Source organism: Cervus elaphus, chromosome 21 (genome assembly GCF_910594005.1).
Source record: "Cervus elaphus chromosome 21, mCerEla1.1, whole genome shotgun sequence".
Classification (NCBI taxonomy): domain Eukaryota; kingdom Metazoa; phylum Chordata; class Mammalia; order Artiodactyla; family Cervidae; genus Cervus; species Cervus elaphus.
The window spans coordinates 20,194,213-20,213,173 of NC_057835.1; the positions used below are offsets into that span (position 1 = coordinate 20,194,213).

At 44.3% G+C, this 18,961-nt stretch overlaps 1 protein-coding gene across 3 annotated transcripts in view; it reads left to right on the forward strand.

The window, feature by feature from the left end:
* Positions 1-18,961, forward strand: part of ANXA13 (annexin A13) — a 55,570-nt gene that overhangs the window by 9,056 nt on the left and 27,553 nt on the right. For 2 of the 3 annotated variants that reach the window (XM_043880227.1, XM_043880229.1), the window contains one exon: positions 14,462-14,579. In XM_043880227.1, coding sequence (XP_043736162.1) covers positions 14,462-14,579 — 118 coding nt within the window. Of the gene's footprint in view, positions 1-14,128; positions 14,232-14,461; positions 14,580-18,961 lie in introns of those variants that run through there. The other variant, XM_043880228.1, reaches the window with a different exon arrangement.

An 18,961-nucleotide genomic window follows, 5' to 3' on the forward strand; every position in this document is an offset into this window, starting at 1 on the left:
CTTTTAAGTAACCACAGCAATGCCCTCTTTGTGACTGGGGACCTTGTTACCTAGGTGTCATTTACCACCAGAAGCTCAGCCTTCTCAACACCTTCAGGTAACATGTGGACAGAGCTGTCACAGCCATGCGACCAGGGCTGTAGACCCTTCACAGATCAGATCTTAGCACTACTGACACGTGGAACCAGGTAATTCTTTGCTGCAGGGGGTTGTTGTGTGCCCTGTGGGATGTTTAGTAGAGACCCTTGGCATGTGTGACTGGATACCACCAACACTCCCCTATTTGTGGCAACTAAAAACTCTCTAAACATTGCCCAATGTCCCTAGAGGGGCAAAATCACTCCTTGTTGGTTGAGAACCACTTCACGAGACACAGACCTTAAATGGGAAAGCAAGGCTACTGGGCAGAAGTCCCTATAATGTCCTTATCTGGCTGAGCTTCCACCAGCGATCATGCCTTCTTGCCCCTCTGGCCCAGGCTCTCTCTCCCACTGATTGCCCCTCTTATCACAGGGTAAAAGCCAAGTCATCTTGAACCTTGATCCTTGTCTTCCTGTTGATGACATCAGCAATCGAGAGGCAGTGGTTCCCCCAACCCCGAAGGTCATTAGCTCATTAATTAAGTTCTGATAGCCAGAATGAGAAGAGCTTCCCTGCAGAAATACCCAGGAACAAGACTGCCGAGCTACTGGTTTCCTGCCTAGATGAGCATTGCTCATCTGGAAAGACACTGTCTGAAATATTCAGGAGTCAGTTTGCTCACCTCTCCTCTGGGTGGAGCCCCCTCAAAGACTTGCCCCAATCAATCTCCCTGTGAATGGAGGAATCAGCTTTGCTATTGGTCAGTGTGAACTTGGCCAGTCCTAGTTAAAATGGAGGCGTAGCTACATGGTGAAATTACCAATATTCTTATAAAATGGAAACTGTGCTTAAATATACCTAACAGAGTATACTGCAGTGTATTTTTTTCTATTTATTAATAATAGTTTAACTTTTGCCCTTACAAGCATGAAGTGGATTTGGATTTAAAACTCCTGAAAAGCAAGACTTTCAAGACCAGAGACAGGGCATGGTAGGCTTCTCACATTGTTTGCGTTTCTGAGTGTATTGCTAGTACCTTTGGAAACAATGGCACCCACCACCTTGACGAGTCTTAAGTTCACATCTCCTTAAGGTCAAGTCTCAACCTCATAGTCACTTTTGACAATAAATACCACACTGAGATGTATAACCCAAAGAGCATAGCCTAAGAAATTGTGTCTTTCTGGAAAATGACCTAACAATGCCAATCTTCATTAAGAGGTGTTCTTAAAATGCCAATCTATAAAATTTAAATTTATAGAAACCCCAAATTTAATAGAAAGATCATTTTTTAAATCTAAAAAGTTTCACTTACTTTTCAGAACACACAGTTTATGTAAGTTTATCATTTTGAGATCTGATCCAAGGGGATGCTTCTTCTATTTGCAGCCTTATTTGCCTGGTCTTGCAAATATTTGTACTCATCCAGAGTGATGGCTTCCCTAGTGGCTCAGATGGTAAAGATGGTAAAGAATCTGCCTGCAATGCAGGAGACCTGGGTTCAATCCCTGGGTCGGGAATATCCCCCAGAGAGGGGAATGGCTACGCACTCCAGTATTCTTGCCTGGAGAATTCCACGGACAGAGAAGCCTGGTGGGCTACAGTCCGTGGTGTCGCAAAGAGTCAAACACGACTGAGACTAACACTAACAGAGTGATGGCCAAGCCTTTAACAGTCACACCTGTCACTTTAAAACTCCATCTCTGAAAGGACGAATCAATAGAAACAAAGAGCTCCCTGGTTCTCAGCACCCTTCAAAGCTTTCCTAACACGCTTTCCTAGCTATCTGGTCTGCATCCTTAGCTAATAGACTTCAAAAGCTGATTCAAGTGGAAAGAAGATCTATGAACAGAGGAATCAGCTTTGCTATTAGTCAATGTGACCACGGCAAGTCCTAATTAAAATGGAGGAATAGTTGCATGGCAAAAATTACCAAATATTCTTGTAAGATTGAAACTGTGCTTAAATATACCTAACAGAGTACACTACTATACATGTTTTTTTCTATTTAATAGTTTAACTTTTTGTTCTGACAAGCATTTAAGTGGATTTTGATTTAAAACCAAAAAAAGCAAGACTTTTAATCAAACTTATTGTTTCAAGGGAACCATGGCCAAGAAACAATCAACTTAATGAAACAATATGCCACTAATCACCCAAGATTCATGTTTAAAAGAGGTGAATGACCCCTTTGTTGTGTTTCAAATTGCCTCAGTGTCTACTATATGTATCTGTGGAAATGTCACCAGGACAGTATCTAGCTCTAAATTCATCGACTTTAAATAGTACAATACTTTGCATTCATGCTAACTGGTTTCAAAGTACAAATGAGTGGCCAGTTAGGGGTAAAAGAACATTGTCCTTAGAGAGAGGAATCCAGTTTCTTTCCGTAATGGAGTAAGTGACTCTGGGCAGATGACTTCACCACCAAGCTTCAGTGTATCTGTAAAATGAGGTGATTGGATACATTGAACAATGTTTCCCAGACTTCACACTTAAGTGTGACCTTTTGGAATGTTTCCAAATACTTATGCCACATATATTATTAATAGTTCTAACTATTTTCTTTAAATCCACTCATCTTTTTGACACAAATTTATCTTAAAAAGAAACCTTGTATTAGTACCATAAATGGGAAACTAGTGTCAGTTGACATAAATACAAAAAGTGAGAAGAGTGTATTAAACTCAAACTAAATACTATTGCCAGTCAAAGGCTCAGATTCTGTCATTTGTTTTCTGATTTAAAAAAAACACTTGTTTGCATAAAACAGAGAAGCTGTTTGCAAAGTAACTATTTGAGGCTTTCTGGGCCACATAATCTTTGTTGTTGGTAATGGTTTAGTCACTAAGTCTAAAGTCTCAACTCTGGCAACCCCATGGGCTATAGACCACCAGGCTCCTCTGTCCATGGGATTTTCTAGGCAAGAATACTGGAGTGGGTTGCTGTTTCCTTCCCCAGGGGATCTTCCCCACCCAGGGATCAAACCTGTGTCTCCTGCATTACAGGCCGATTCTTTACCGCTGAACCATCAGGGAAACCTTACAACCTTTGTTGCAGCTACTCAATTCTGCTATTGTAGTGTGGGAGGATTCATTGACCAAATGGATATGAGTGGGTTGGTTATGTCCCAGTAAAACTTTATTTAGAAAAACAGGTAATGGACTGGATTTGGCCCCAGGCTATAGTTTGCCAGCTCCTGGACTGGGAAACTGTGAAAAACATACTATTACCAGACAAAGACCGACTACTCACAAGAATCTAGAGAGAATTTTAAAAGGAACTCCTCTCCCAGTTGGAAATCCAGTGGGTTTCAATATCTTCAGTGTTCCATGTTATCCACTTTGAAAAACCCTTGGTTGACTTTCTAACCTAAGAATCTCTGATAAAACTCTCCCCTTTATCTTTTGCACCCTGGATAAAGTCTAGGATTTCTTACTTATACAAACCCTCAGTGTGTATATTTTTAAAGCTTTCTCATTCATTGAAATGTCAGTTGGAAATTTCTTGATTTTCATGAGACCAGTGGTTTACATCCGTGGTTGCACATTAGAATTATCTGGAGAATTTTTAAAATACCTATTCTTAGTAAATCTGCATGCATGCTCAGTCACTTAGTACTGTCTGACTCTTTGCAACCCCATGGACTACAACCTGCAAGGCTCATCTGTCCGTGGGATTATCCAGGCAACGATACTGGAGTGGATTGCCATTTCCTTCTCTAGGGGATCTTCCTGACCCAGAGATCAAACCCACGTCTCCTATGCATTGGTGGGCAGATTCTTTACCACTGAGCCACCTGGGAAGCCACGTATATCTTAATGATTCAGATTTAATAGGACTCAGTCATTTGTGTGTGCACATGCTGGCTATTGCAAACTTGCACAGTCAGTTTCACCTAGGGTGACCACCTATCCTGGTTTACCTGGACTGTCCCAGAGTTAGCACTGAAAACCCAGGATTTCCCAGGAAACCCTCCATTGTGGGCAGTCAAATGGTTGTTCGCCTCAGTGCCAGCCCACCACTGGCAGAAAATCCTCATTTCTTTCCAGGAGAGTCAGGACAGTTTCAGAAAGATGAGGCTTCAGTAGATTTCCTTAAGTAGATCCACTCTCCTCCATTGCCCATAGAACCAACGGTGGGCAACCAGGTGTTTAACACAAAGGGACACGAGGCCCCATGCTCTCAGTTTCTAAGCTCCTCTGGCCCTCTGCAGACTCAGGCACGACAGAGGAATCCATCCATCACAGTACCCGCCCTCTGCTTCCCGTGCCTCACACAGACAGGCCCCTGGCTAGTAAGACAAACCTGCAGTTGTTTTTGCATAGATTCTGTCAGGCGGGCAGAAGTGACCTTTTACCTGTGAGAATGTTTGACAGTTCATCAGGCTGGTAAGCAGTCACCCCAAGGAGGCAAACATCAGAAACTGGTCCTGCGCTGGCCTCATGACTTCTCGGTCTTCACAATGTCTCTGCTAAAATTCAGTTCCCTGGCACACTGTGGTCCTCGGATGATGATCCCTATGGCAAGATGTTTTAGGAGCAGGAAAAGGGGTAACTGGAAGACTTGGGATGAGATGGGGAGAGGAGGAAGAATCCCGAGAGCCTGTTGGAGAAGGTCAGAAAAGTCAGTCCCTCCCTGGCCAACTCTGATCACTGTAATGAAAGCGCTCTCTCCAGTTCTCACATGTTCTCTTTTTTCCCCAGTTTTATTTTTTTAAAAAACATAATCTTTGCTATTTATTTATTTATGTCTATGCCATGGTGGCACGTGGGATCTTAGTTCCCCAATTAGGAACTGAACCTGTGCCCCCTGCAGTGGAAGCACAGAGTCTTAATCACAGGACCCCCAGGGAAGTCCCACCAGCTTTATTGAAATAAACTGGTGTATAATATTATGTAAGTTTAATACACGTGTTGACTTGATACACTTATATATTGCAAAATGATTACCAGCATAACATTAGCTAACACCTGCAGCATGGCATGTAGTTACCATTTCTTTTTTGTGGTGAGGATATTTAAGATACTTTCTTGGCAGTTTTCAAGTGTATAATACAGTATTATTTAACTATAACCATTATGCTGTACATTAGATCCCCAGAACTTATTCATCTTACAACTGCGAGTTTGTATGCTTTAGCTAACCTCTTTCCTTTTCCCCTGGCCCCTGGTAACCACCATTCTAGTGTTTGTTCCTATCAGCTTTTTTAGATTCCACATATAAGTGATATCATATTGTATTTGTCTTTCTCTGATTTATTTCACTTAGTATAATGCCCTCAAGATCCATCCAGGTTGTTGCAAATAACAGGATTTCCTTCTTTCTCATGGCTGCATAATATTCCATTATATATATATATATGTGTGTGTGTGACATAATATCTCAAGTTTGTTTGTCTACTTATCTAGCTAGCTATCTGCCACATCTTCTTTATCTATTCATCCATTGACAGACACATGAAAAGTGAAAGTGTTAGTCGTTCAGTAATGTCCAACTCTTTGCAGTTCTATGGATTATAGCCTGCCGGGTTCCTCTGTCTATGGAATTCTCCAGGCAAGAATACTGGGGTTGGTTGCCATTTCCTTCTTCATGGGATCTTCCCAACCCAGGGATTGAACCCGAGTCTCCTGCATTGCAGGGAGATTCTTCACCATCTGAGCCACCAGGGAAGCCCCATAAGGTTGTTTTTAAATACTGGCCATAGTGAATGATATTTGCATTGTCATTGTGAACACCATTCGTCTTATTTTTTCTTCCTGAGATTCTGCTGGGTACAGTAGATATCCGTCCCACTTTACAGAAAAGAAGCTGAAAATACAATTTCATCTGACTCAGAAGGAATATTGGGAGCAGAGTTTGGCAATAACATCTGCCCTGCACACACACTTTGCCCTGGGAGAGGTTTTCCCTTTTGCCTTGCAAATAGTGATAACTGGCCTTTATTTTTCATTTCACTTCCTATTGACTCATCATCAGGAACATTTATTGACCCCATGGCCATGCACATGGTCCTCAGCTTCCCTGGTCAGCAGACCAGTCACAGATTTCCACTGATGTTTCCATTTTGAAGAACTAGCATTTTGAGAATTGAAATGAGCTTTTCTACCATTAAACTTTTTTTTAAATAAACAATTTTGACAGGGACAAAAAATTGGTTGATGAGAAGTCAACAGTAGAGTTTCTGGATCCAAACTGTAGGTTTGAATTCCATCACTTACCAACTGTGTGACCTCAGGCAGTTAATTAACCTCTCTGTGCTCCAGTTTCCTCATCTGCAAAACAGGAGGTAACAATGCCTACTTCATAGGGTTGTTGTGAAGACTGAGTGAGTATATGTAAACTGTCTGGACCTGTGCCGGGCAAGTAGTAAGTGTGTTATATTCAGCTGTCATTCTCAGTTTGAAGTGTTTCTCCCATAAATTTCTCTTAAACTCTCAGCTCCTGCTACTACTTAGCTACAAGTACAAAATGGTTTCTGGACAAAATTATGTAATGAGCTATTTTAAAGCTGGCATACAAGGCACCATGTCAGGGGCTTGTTCAACACAGCAGGAATCAGGTCAAGATAGAAGGAAGTGCTAAAAATAACCCTGAGCCCATACCACATGCTGAGTATCCTGCTAAGCACTTTTGACCCATATCCTTACAACAACCCACAAGAGAGAGATACTATTATTACCATCTTGCAGATGGGAAAACAAAGACTTTGAAAGGATAAGGAGAGAACCAGCATCACACCAGCTTCAAAGGCAGATATCTTGAAGCGGGGTGGGGGTGGGGTGGTTACCTATGTGATCAGAAAGAAGTTTCTGACCCAAAATGAACCACAGTTGCCCCAACTCTATACAAGGCAAGTTTAGCCCAAATGGCCAACATTCACTCAAGGTACCATAAACCAGCATGGCAATGGTCTTGCTGATGCTGAGGAGAGTGCAGGCGTGTCTGAGGGTCTCCCCAGCCCAGCCTTCATTTTGCTCCTGTTTAATAAGCCCAGGCCATTGCTTAGCTCTAATCCCGCCCCTTGTTACTCGTCTTCCCCATCCCCTCCTGATTCCACGTCAGCTCACACAGCAGGCCTCTTCAGAGCAGTGTACAGTGAGCCCTCTGCCCTCTGCTCCCCAGCTGTACCTCGGAGACTTCCTGTCTCAGAGTCTGGATACCAAGCAACCACTTTTAAATATTTACCCAGCAGACCGCAGACAGTGAAGTCTTCTGGAGACCAGCGCTGGAAAGAGCAAACAATCCAAGTGCCACTCCCATTACATTTTGATAATATTTCAGAGTTTACAAACGACCCTTACATCCTTCTGTCACTTGGCACCCCACCTCCTACGTGCCACCATCCGTGTGCTGACTGTAACCTGGCATGGTGTGACTGCATCCTGAACACGACCACAGCTAAAGTGCATGCTACGGTGAGCTGGTGCGGCTCCGCTGTGAAGATGAGACAACGAAGCCTCGGACAGATGGGTCGGCTTTCTTGCAGGCCTACAACCAGCAAGAGGCAAAGCGTGACTGAACACAGTGGGATTGATTCCCGAGTTCACATTTTGTCTTTATGTCACATTCAGATCATGCTTGTTCTGCAGCAGCGCAGTCACAGGTCACAGTAAGCACGCATGCACACAGACCCAGGAAGCACCATGCTATCGTTTCTCGCTGGACTGTCCCTTTTTTTCCATTTCCACCCTTCCCCTTCCCCACTTTTTGCACTTGCCTAACTCCTATTCATCTTTGAAGAGCCAGCACAAATGTCAGCTTCTCCATATAAATTCCTCTTTCTCCTCTCAGCTGTTTGCAGGCAAAGTGCTTACCATATCATAACGCAATGGTCATTGATCTATTTCTGTGTTTATATCCCTGAGGACAGGGACTACAGTTAATAGACCCATTGAGTCCCCCTCGCCTGGGGTAGTGCTTGCCACCTAATAGATCTTCAGCGCTTGTTTGTTGAAGAAAGAGGAGGGAAGAAAAATAGGAGGAGGAAAGAGAAAAGGGAAGAAAGAAAAGGAAAAAGAGAAGGGAGGCGAGAAAGCAGGTGAAAGGGGAGGAAGTGCTAGAGGATAGTCTAATTTGCCTACAGTGCATTGCTTTTGAATGAATTCACATGTCTCTCACGAGACAGTGTTTTCTTATTTTCCAGTCTGGATGTTAACCAAATAGAAGATCAGGTCACCTAAGCAGGTTACACCTACTGATGAGTGGGACTGTATTTAAACATGAGTGTACTCGGGCTGGGTAACCTATCTGGAAAATCTTAGTTATGATATAATGCATAGAGCAACCAATTTGCAAACCATATCCCTTGTTTTAACACGCTCCATCACCAGAGTTTGCTGGGAGCTGGAGGAAGATTTTGTAAAATATTCCCTTTTGATCATAAGAGTTAAGCCTTGCTTGAACTGCACAGGGTCAGAAGCCTTTGGGTGTCTGTTCCTCCCCTGCATCCTTCTGGCTGGGGGTATTGAAACTCGATAGAAATATCAAAACTTGATAAAGATGTCAAAACTCAATAGAGAGCTATCTCTCCTCCTGGGCAATCACTGTGCTAAACCTGAGTCAATTCAGAGTGATGTTTTCAACAGTCTTTCTGCCCAGGTCGCACTGCTTCCTAGGCTGCTAGAATCGATTTACTTTCTTTGCATCCTTCCTCCAGAAAAATGGATCCTTAGTGTCCCTGTTTGAGATGCAAGGACATGAAAACACAGAAAAGTGACATGTAGACAAGAAAGGAAAAAACAAAAATCTCCCAGAGGAATCACGTACCAGGCAGTGCTCTCTGTAATGTTAGAAGTATTTGCTTCATTCTGAGCCTGGACTGAGCAGTGCAATGGTTGGCTCTGCGCCAGCCTTGTATCTCAATGGGACCCTCACACTAGTGGGTGCGAACTGTCATGCTGGCCAGAATGTGGCTGTGGTGTCAGCCCAGATCACCTGGACTCCACACAGCCTGAATTTTTAACCACTTTACTGCCCCCAGTGAAGTGCATGCTTAGAACCTGGAGCCACACTGCAGGTGATGAGTGAAAAACTGATCCTTAGAGAGCCATTTATAAGGTGAAAACCCCTCAAGCAGGAAAGGTTTAGAATATTCTAGAAAGGTCACGGCTGATCTGCCTTCAACAAATATTTTTTACATTTATTGAACACATGCCCTCTGCTAGGCTTCCTTTCAGAAGCTTTGCGTGAATGACTTTATTTGAACTCTCACAGGAGACCTACGAGGTAGGCGATATCATCTGCATTTTGCCATGAGGAAGCCACAGCACAGAGAGTTTCCCAAACTTGCCCAAGTTCACAGAGGAAACAAGCAGTCCCCATGGGATTCAAATCCCGTCTGACTAGAAAGCTGTGTTCTTAAAGTTGACTATTATATCCCTGTATATGTGTGCTAAGTCATTTCAGTCATGTCCAACTCTTTGCGACCCCATGGACTGCAGCCCACCAGGCTCCTCTGTCCATGGGGTTCTCCAGGCAAGAATACTGGAGTGGGTTGCCATGCCCTCCTCCAGGGGATCTTCCCAACCCAGAGGTCAACCTGTGTCTCCTGTGTCTCCTGTATTGCAGGGGGATTTTTTTACCACTGAGCAACCAGGGAAGCCCATTAACACATCCTCAGTGGCTACCTATTATAAACATGATGTCTTCTGGGGCATTGCAAGATAGATAATAGATGGATGTATGTATAGATATCTAGATAATAGATAGATGATAGATAGATGAATAAATAGATCATAGAATCTCATAATTTTAAGTTTAGAAAATACGTGTATACCTTCCAAATTTGCCAAGTCAAAATACACAGTAGTGAAAGCCTAACTGTCACTACAAGACAAAAAATAAAAGAGTTTGCCCAAAGAAGCAGAGACAGGACTAACATGTCTGTGGCTTGTCTAATTATCTGGCACTGGAAATGTTATCTCAAGTAAGTCTCTGATCTCAGAAGGCAGACACTGCCCCCATTTTACAGATGAGGAAATAGTGGCTTAGAGTTTAATTGGCTCAAGGTCACATGGCTGCAGAGGAGCAGGACCACATTCAAACTTGAATCTATGTGGCCTTGAACCCAGACTCTGTAATCTTTTTTATTAACGTCTAGCACCATGTCTTTTTTATGTGTCTCCCGAGTGTCAGTGCAAATGCTATTTAAAAAAACAAAACAAAAAAGGAATGTTGCCCCAGCTCTTTGATGCCTTGTAGTAGAAAGCAGGTAGAATAACCATGTGTTTGCCTCAGCCCTCACAAACTCAACCTTTCGTCCCCATCCTGGGGTCTCCTGCATTGCCATTTTGTGTCTGGTGCGCATTCCTGCAGACCTGCTTTGTATTGGAAGTTCTGCTCAGTGGCCTCAGGTTTCAAAACAAAATCTTCTGATGAGCAAATCGGCCCGAGACCCCAGAGTCAGCTGCCCGGCCCATTAACAATGAACCATAGAGGACGAATGTCTGCTCCGTGTGCATTCCGGAGAAGCTGTTACCCGGCTCATCGGAACAAGCCAAGGACAGCCCTTACATCAACACGGGCCATGGCTGATGAATGCAGCCATTGTAGACACAGTCCCAGCCATGCTGAGGGGAAGATTCCTTTCAGACTGTTTTTTTTTCTCTTTTTCTTTTTAAAATCACATCACACAATGCCTTCCCTCTGACATCGAATATCCTGCTGTTAGAATCTGCTTGCCAATGCAGGAGACGTGGGTTCCATCCCTGGGTTGGGAAGATCTCCTGGAGAAGGAAATGGCAACCCACTCCAGTATTCTTGCCTGGAGAATCCCATGGACAGAGGAGCCTGGCGGGCTACAGTTGGACATGACTGAGCGACTAAACAACTAGGAACAAGATGGAATTCTCTTCTGATAAGGAAAGATAACCAAGACAGCTAAGAGTCATTACAAGAAGGGGGCAGTTCCTTTATCCTGCCCTGCTGAGAGTCGTACGTTTGATCTGGACTTACATGCTGCATTAGTTGTAAAGGAAACAATGAAGTCTCAACATCATCTTTACTCCTGAAGTGTGGCTCAGCCCTCTCCCAATGCACACCCTCCACCAGCCCCCTTTCCCCCCACCATGGTCCTCCCACCTTGGCCAGACTCAGTATTATTTTGGCCTAAAGGACACTTATTTTTACTTTTCCGGCCTTGGATAAACAAACTGCCCCTGTTCCGAGGTTCCTTTTCACATCCCTCCGCTCTTACAACTCCATGATATTTGTATGATGGAACCGTCTTACTAAAACAGAAACCAAATGGCATTCCATAGCTGACTTCCAGACAGTCCTGGTTTAAGTCCAGTTCCGCAGTTACCTGGCCAGGGGATCTTGAACAAGTCTCCTCATGGCTTCCGCAAGCCCTGGCAGCATCTTTGTGTCAATGAGGAAAAAAGTCTCCCCCTGGGGGAGAAGCAGCCTGCCAGCACAGAGCCGGGCAAGCGTAAACCCACCTGGACCCCTCCCCACCCTCCCCACCCCTCGGCCAGGACCCTCAGGCATAACCAGAACCATTCACAGAGCCCCCATCTGTTTCAACTTGTCAGTTGGGAAGTGGGATAGATAATAAGAGTTCCACTGAATTCTTGCACGGATGAAGCTAAAGTGACCTACAGAGCTGTGTATGAATCAGCCTGTTACTAGGAGATTTCTGCTGCTCTGGTTCAACTCCACCTCGCTTCCTGAGCCACCCATGATACTCCTGATGAAAAGAGAGGCACAATTTATGTCTTTGAGATTGCTCCTTCCCTCACTCCCACACAGAGGACCAGCCCTTTCAGAACGTGATCAAAGAGCGGGGTGAGCTTGGTCAGTGCGCAGCCTGGGCAGCTGCAGGGTCCCACGCTTACAAAGGCCCTGCTCTTGGTTTAATGCTTTGATGGCCTTGAAATTCTCCATCACTTTGAACAAATAGCCCTACATTTTCATTTTGCATTGAGCTCCACAAATTATATTTCTGGTCCTGCCAACAAGCCTTCCTAAGTCCCAGATAGTTTTCTTACAGCTGACAAGACTGGGAAAGGAAAATGGGACACACCATCCCTCCGCTGAATGTGAAGGTACCAGTCATAATTAGATGTGAGGCAGGATGGTGCAGGGCTTCCTAGGTGGCTCAGCAGTAAAGAATCTGCCCGCGATGCAGAAGACGCAGGAGATGCCGTGGGTTTGATACCTGGGTTGGGAAGATCCCCTGGAGGAGGGCATGGCAACCCACTCTGGTATTCTCTGGAAAATTCCATGGACAGAGGAGCCCGAAAGGCTATAGTCTATAGGGTTGCAGAGTTGAACACAACTGAAGTGACTGAGCATGCATACACAGAGGATGGTGCAGGAGACACAGGAGCATGGGCTTTAGGAGACAAAGTGAGCTGGTACATCCTGCAAGGCCATAGACAGATGCTCTGACCTGCGTGAACCCAGGCTTCCTCGTCTGTAAATCAGATGACTAACACCTACTCTTCCCCATGATGAAAGGTCTGTAAGTGAAGGAGTCGTCTAGCATGTGGCAGGTGCTCAACAAATATGAGTCCTGCTCCAGCTTGTTTCAGGAATAGATACTTTAAGATGGGCCAGGTGGGACTTCCCTAAAGGTCCAGGGGTTAAGACATGGTGCTTCTACTGCAGGGGGCATGGGTTCAATCCCTGGTTGGGGAACTAAGATCCCTCACGTCACACAGGGTCGCCAAAAAATAGGGGGAGGGGAAGATGGGCTATACATTACATTCCAAAAGGCAATGGGGTGATAGGGGGTCCTGATATCCCTTTGGCTCTAAAATTATATGATTCTCCATCAACCAAAACCTAAAAGTCAGCCCTCCTCCAGTCCTTAGTTATATTCTCAATCTCTCTCTCCATATTTCCACTCTTATTGCCTCTGCTTTGCTTCAGACTGAACCCATGCCTCCTTCCTGGAGTGGACAACACGGCCACCAACACGCCCTGCACTGACTCTCAGTCAGCTTAGCAAACCCAGCAGGGAGAGACATCTCTCTCCCCAAATCTATCTATCAGAGCAGGAAGAATTCTCATTGATCCTGCTTGGATTACATCCCCACTCCGGAACCAGTCACTACTGCCTGAGTGACAGGGCGCGTGTCCTCCCAAGGGCAGGACAACGGGGCTCCAGCCTCGTGACTGATGGTCCCAGTGAGACCGCATGGACTAGGGGAGGGGAAGGCCTCAAAGGACACAGGGCTGCCAGGCAGATGAACGCAACGCCTCCTCTGTGCTTCATGTGGTTTACTGCTCATTCCCAATAGGCACCCGCAGAAATGAAAGAAGGGAGCCGAGCATCGGGAGTGTAGACAGTAACACTTGAGCCAACTTTCCTGGAAGGAGGGCAAATAAGTGACACTTGTCATTAAAGAAGGTCTCTGAGGAGAGACAAAGAGCTGAGAAAAGCCAGGGTGTGTTCAAAGCTCCCCGATGCATAACTGCAATTAACCTCACGTCTTTAAATTTTTAATAGTGGTGCACTGATTTTTTATGCTTACCTTCTTTTTAAGCAAGCCACACTGGCTTTCCACTTCAGTGCTAACAGAAAGTTTCTTTCTGGAAAATAACTTTAAGCAAAACAAACTAGGTCAATTGATAGAAAAATAATAAGCAAATAATAAAGATGTAGACCTAGATAGCTGCGGGCTGTCATCTGTGGGGTCGCACAGAGTCGGACACTACTGAAGTGACTTAGCAGCAGCAGCAGCAGATAGCTGTGGACATTTCGTGGATATACTATGCCAATGATTAAAATATGGGAAACATTAGATTAGTATACATACAGAACTTTCTCTTCCCAAGGATCAGTAAAAACCAATACCTCTGTTTTGTTCCATAGGGTTATCTCTGACAAATTAAATAGTATGTCTCTCATTGTGTGAATGGTAAAGCTTTAGCCCAGCTTGCAAAATGGATCTGTAATAAGATCCTAGAATCCTCAGTTTCTGGCAAGCAGCAACTATTCCCTAGACAGGCTGTGTCTCAAGGCAAAGGGGAAAAACCAGCATTCCAAGACACTGGCCCATTGTATTACTCTCTGTTTCAGAGACAGACACATGGAGGAGTCGATGAGAAAATCGCTCCTCCCAAAGCTGACTGGGCTGATTGTCCCTGAGAACAGAGAGGCCCATTCTCTGTGGGCATCCGAGTCCAGCTGGCTCCAGGAGGTACCAGCCGTCTCTCTGCGGCCAGAGCTTCCCCAGCTGATTTCCACATGTACCCATGAGTACAGCGGCAGCTGTTGCCTCATCTGGGTGTCTGCTTGGTCTTCCTTTTAGCTGCCAATTTCAGCCAGAGATCATTTTTAATGCCCAAAGAGTCAGACACAACTTAATGACTGAACAACAACAACAACAACAAATTGTCCACTTACCTTTGCCATTATTTTTTCTTCTAGGCCAAAGGGAAGAGTCATCAGGGCTTGGGTGCTGGTCGAGATAACAAAGCAAAAAGTCATCAGCGTTTTGATGCCGATCAAGATGCCAAAAAGCTGAACAAAGCCTGCAAAGGAATGGGTATGAAAGATATTTTGTTTTCTCATTCACTCCTGAAGCTGATTAAACTTGATCTCACATCTGACTTTCCCACGATCTCAGGAAGATGACCTCTCACTTAGCTTGTATTTATATCTCCCAAGCTAAGCTGATCGCTTTTAAGTTTCCCTTTATAAAAGCTCTCAAAGTTATCAGATCCTTTTACATTTCAGGATTCAACATAATAGCTGGAGATTGAAAATTATGGCATTTAATTTGAACTTGAGGTGGGGAAACTTCATGAGAAGTGTAGTTTCTACAATCCTAATGTCATCTAAACCCTTTGATGTCTTTCATGGGAGGTGGTGGGAAGTCAGGGCTGATAAGAACTGAACTAGGGACCTGAAGCATCATCTGGAAGCAGAAGTGGACCTAAAACTGTCGGCAAGGTCACAAATCAAGGGGCCACACCGGAGCAGCTATTTACATCCAGGCCTAAGTGCAAGGCCAAGAATGGGAGACTAAGCAGGAGGTTGGGCTTCCCTGTTGGCCCAGTGGTAAAGAATCGGCCTGCCAATGGAGGAGAGGCAGATTCAATTCCTGGATCAGGAAGATTCCCCTGGAGAAGGGAATGGGAACCCACTCTAGTATTCTTCCCTGGGAAATCCCGTGGACAGAGGAGCCTGGCGGGCTACAGTCCATGGTGTGGCAAAAGAGTTGGACATGACTTGGCAACTAAACAGCAACAACAAGCAAGAGATCAGGAGAAAGGTAAACCCAGGAACAAAGTGGGATGAGGGAAAGAGCATCTAGTGCTGGGCCATGAAAGGAGGCTCTGGAACCCAAGGAAGTAACTGAGGTTGACCCTGTTGATCAAGGGCTCCAGGAGAACAAGGAAGTAACAGCAATAGCTTGGGAGAAAAAAGAGGGGCAAGGTTGATAAATTTCCTCAATTTTCTTTCTTACACCTATTGAGAAACTTTTAATATTCTAGGCACTGAGCCAAGCACTTTATATATAAGCTCTCATTAAGTTATTCTCGCAGAAGTCCATTTTTCAGATGAGGGGAAAGGCCATGACAAGTTAAGTAACATACCCAAAGACACAACACCAGTAGCGGTGAGCCCTGGGATTGAACCAGTTTCTGTCATTGCCTCCAAGTGCCAACAATTTAGAGACACCGCAGCTAAGCCACCTCGGCCACACAGCGGCCGTGGGTGGGGTCAGGCCTGAGAAGACACGGCTGGTAGGAGCCATCTAAATCCAAAAGCTTCTTTATTAAATGTTTCTTTTTCTTATTGTGATATAATCCCTATATCCAAAATCCACCCTTTTGCAGTGTACAGTTTAATGGGGTTTCATACATTCACAGGGTTTTGTAATCATCACCTCTAGTTTCAGAACATTTTCATCAACCAAAAGAAACCCCACGTGTATTCATAGCCGCTCCCACTCCACCTTCAGGTCCAGGCAATCACTGGTCCACTTCCTCTCTCTATGATTTGCTTATTCTGGACATTTCATGCACCTGACATTACAGTGAGTCCCCTACATATAAACGAGTCCCATTCCAAGAGTGCATTCATAAGTCCAATTTGTTCCTAAGTCCAACAAAGTTAGCCTAGGCACCCAAATAACACAATCGCCTACACAGTACTGTACTGTAAGACATTTATAATACTTTTCACACACATAATACATAAAAAAAACACAAAAAAATAAAGAAAAACATTTTAATCTTACAGTACTCTGAAAAGTACAGTAGTACAGTACAAGAGCCAGCATACAGGGACTGGGGCATCGAGTGAAGAGGATAGAAGAGGTGCTGACTGGAGGAGGGAGATGAGGTGGGAGACAGTAGAGTTGAAGCATCATCAGCAATAGGAGATGGAGGGCAGACTGCTATTTCACTCACACCTGGCATTGATAGAATGCACATTTGCATCTTGGAAATTTCGACACTTGAAGGTTCATCTGTAGGGGACTCACTGTATACAATATGTAGCCTGTTGTGTCTGGCTTCTTTCTCTTGGCATAATGTTTTATGAAGACAAGTGCTAGATTTTACTTAGAGGTAAATTAGTGGAGACTTACTTTCCTAGGAATGGGTATTGTGGTAGAAGATGGCCATTTAAAATTTTTGTGACTCCAGGGGAAAGACCCGGGATCCACAGTGGAAGTTCCAGGAAAACATCTTTTGCTTCTGTAGAAGGAACTGTCCAACTATAGCATAGTCTACATTGCCCAAGAAACGCTGAAGTCTCAAAGACCTGGGGTTGGAGACAGTGTGGCAGGAAGTAGTAGAAGGGATTTCTACATAGTAAGTATTGTTGAATAAATCAGAGGTGGGAGGGCTGGAAATGAAGGATGACAACCAGGTTGTTCGGTTTGGGGGCATCAGAGGCAAGCTCAGCAGAGAGGAACTGGTCCGTGCTCACATCCTGGCTGACTGATCTTCTATTTGGACAACAGCTGTTGGGAGGCATGCTTGCCTGCGAATGTCAGGATGTTTATAGTTCTGAGGGTCTGAGCCAGCCTCACAGGTGTTTCCCTGCTGCCTTCTGAGTGAGGGCCTGACATCTGGATGTGGGCTGGAGACAGGGGCTGAAGTGGGTGTGGGATGAGTCAGCTGTGGTTTATGATAAATCCCTGAGTTCTTAGCTACCACGTGAATTTAGTTTGCCAAGCACAGATGCAGCGCCTACTGAACATCAATGTCACACTGGATTCTCCTCCTCCGCCCACTTAGGTGTGGCCACTCTTGTGCTGGTGACTATTGGAGAGTCCCTTCTACATGCCAAGTGCTAAACTGGGTACCACCACGCAGACATCATCTTTTTTAACCTCCCCACAATCCTGTAAAGTTGTACTGTAATGACTTAACAGACGAGAATGCCAAGGCTCAGAGGTTAAATACTTGTCCAAAGTCAAAAAGTTATGAAATGAGGATGGGGTGATTGGACCTAGAGCCATCTTGAAAAGCTATCATTTGGATAAAGGTCTAGAATTCCAACCTCTGTTAGTAAGAGTAAGTCCAATCAAAATTGTATCATTGGCAAAACTCATCTGTAAGACCAAGTACTTATCTTATTGCTATACCAGCCCTGCCAGGGCTGGACTTAAATTTCTAAGGCCAAGCTGTCCAATAGCCATCATGGTGAGACATACGGGTCATTTTTAATTTTTGAGAAGCCAAATTTTAAAATCCAGGTGAAATTAATTTTAACAATATATTTTAGTTAACTCAATACTGTATTGAAAATATCATTTCAACTGATAGCCAATTTCAAAGTTATTCATGAGATACCTGACATCCCGTTTTTCACATTGAGTCATCAAAGGACTCTATATATTCTACAGTTACAGGACATTTCAACTTGGACCAGCCACACTTTGCATCTTCAATAGCCACATGCATCCACCATATTGCATAGCGAGAGGTTAGAGGCCCTAGGCATCAGAAAGGTTATGTGGGCTCCCACTCATTCATCCACCTATGAAAGTCAAAATAATAAGAATGTGATATTACTCAAGCATAAAACAGCATGAAATTGGACCATCTGTAGAGACATGGATTGACTAGAGTGTCATACAGAATGAAGAAAGCCAGAAAGAGAAAAACAAATATTGTATATTAACACATATATGTGGATTCTAGGAAAATGCTATAGGTGAACTTATTTGCCAAGCAGAAATAGAGATACAGACAAAGAGAACAAACATATGGACCCCAAGCAGGGAAGGGGTGGTGGAATGGACTGGGAGATTGAGATTGACTTACATCCACTGCAATATAATGCAGATAGCTAATGAGAACCCACAGCATAGCTCAGGGAAGTCTACTCAGGACTCTCTGGTGAGCTAAATGGGAAGGAAATCCAAGGGAGAGGGGATATGTGTATAAGTATGGCTGCTTCACTTTGATACACAACAAGAAACTAATACAACATTGTAAAACAACATTGTACTCCAATAAAAAAAAAAAAGAATGCTATACCATAAAATAACAATTGATTTTTCCAAATATCGCTAAACTGGCAGATTTCCTTTTCACATCTTTGGTGCTTATGTTTCCCTGGCTCCTAAGTACCTTGGACCCTTGGTCTGGGTCTTGGTTAACCCAAACCCTTGACACTGACCCTCCGTTAGGCCTTCCTCTCAGGGCTCTGTGAACCTCCATCCCAGCAGGTCCCTCCTGTAGATAATGCCTTAATCCGATAGTGCACGGACCCCAACATTCATTATCCTCTCAGAAATGCAAGAGGAGGCTTGCCATTTCTCCTTCCAAAAAATACAGAAACGGGTCTTAGAGGGAGAAGCTGCCATGGAGCTGTTGGAGGGTGGCTGTGGCTGGCCTTGAGGCCTTCTGAGAAGTGGTCACTCATCAGGGAGGGTAACAGGGAGATCGCTTCAAACCCAGCAGA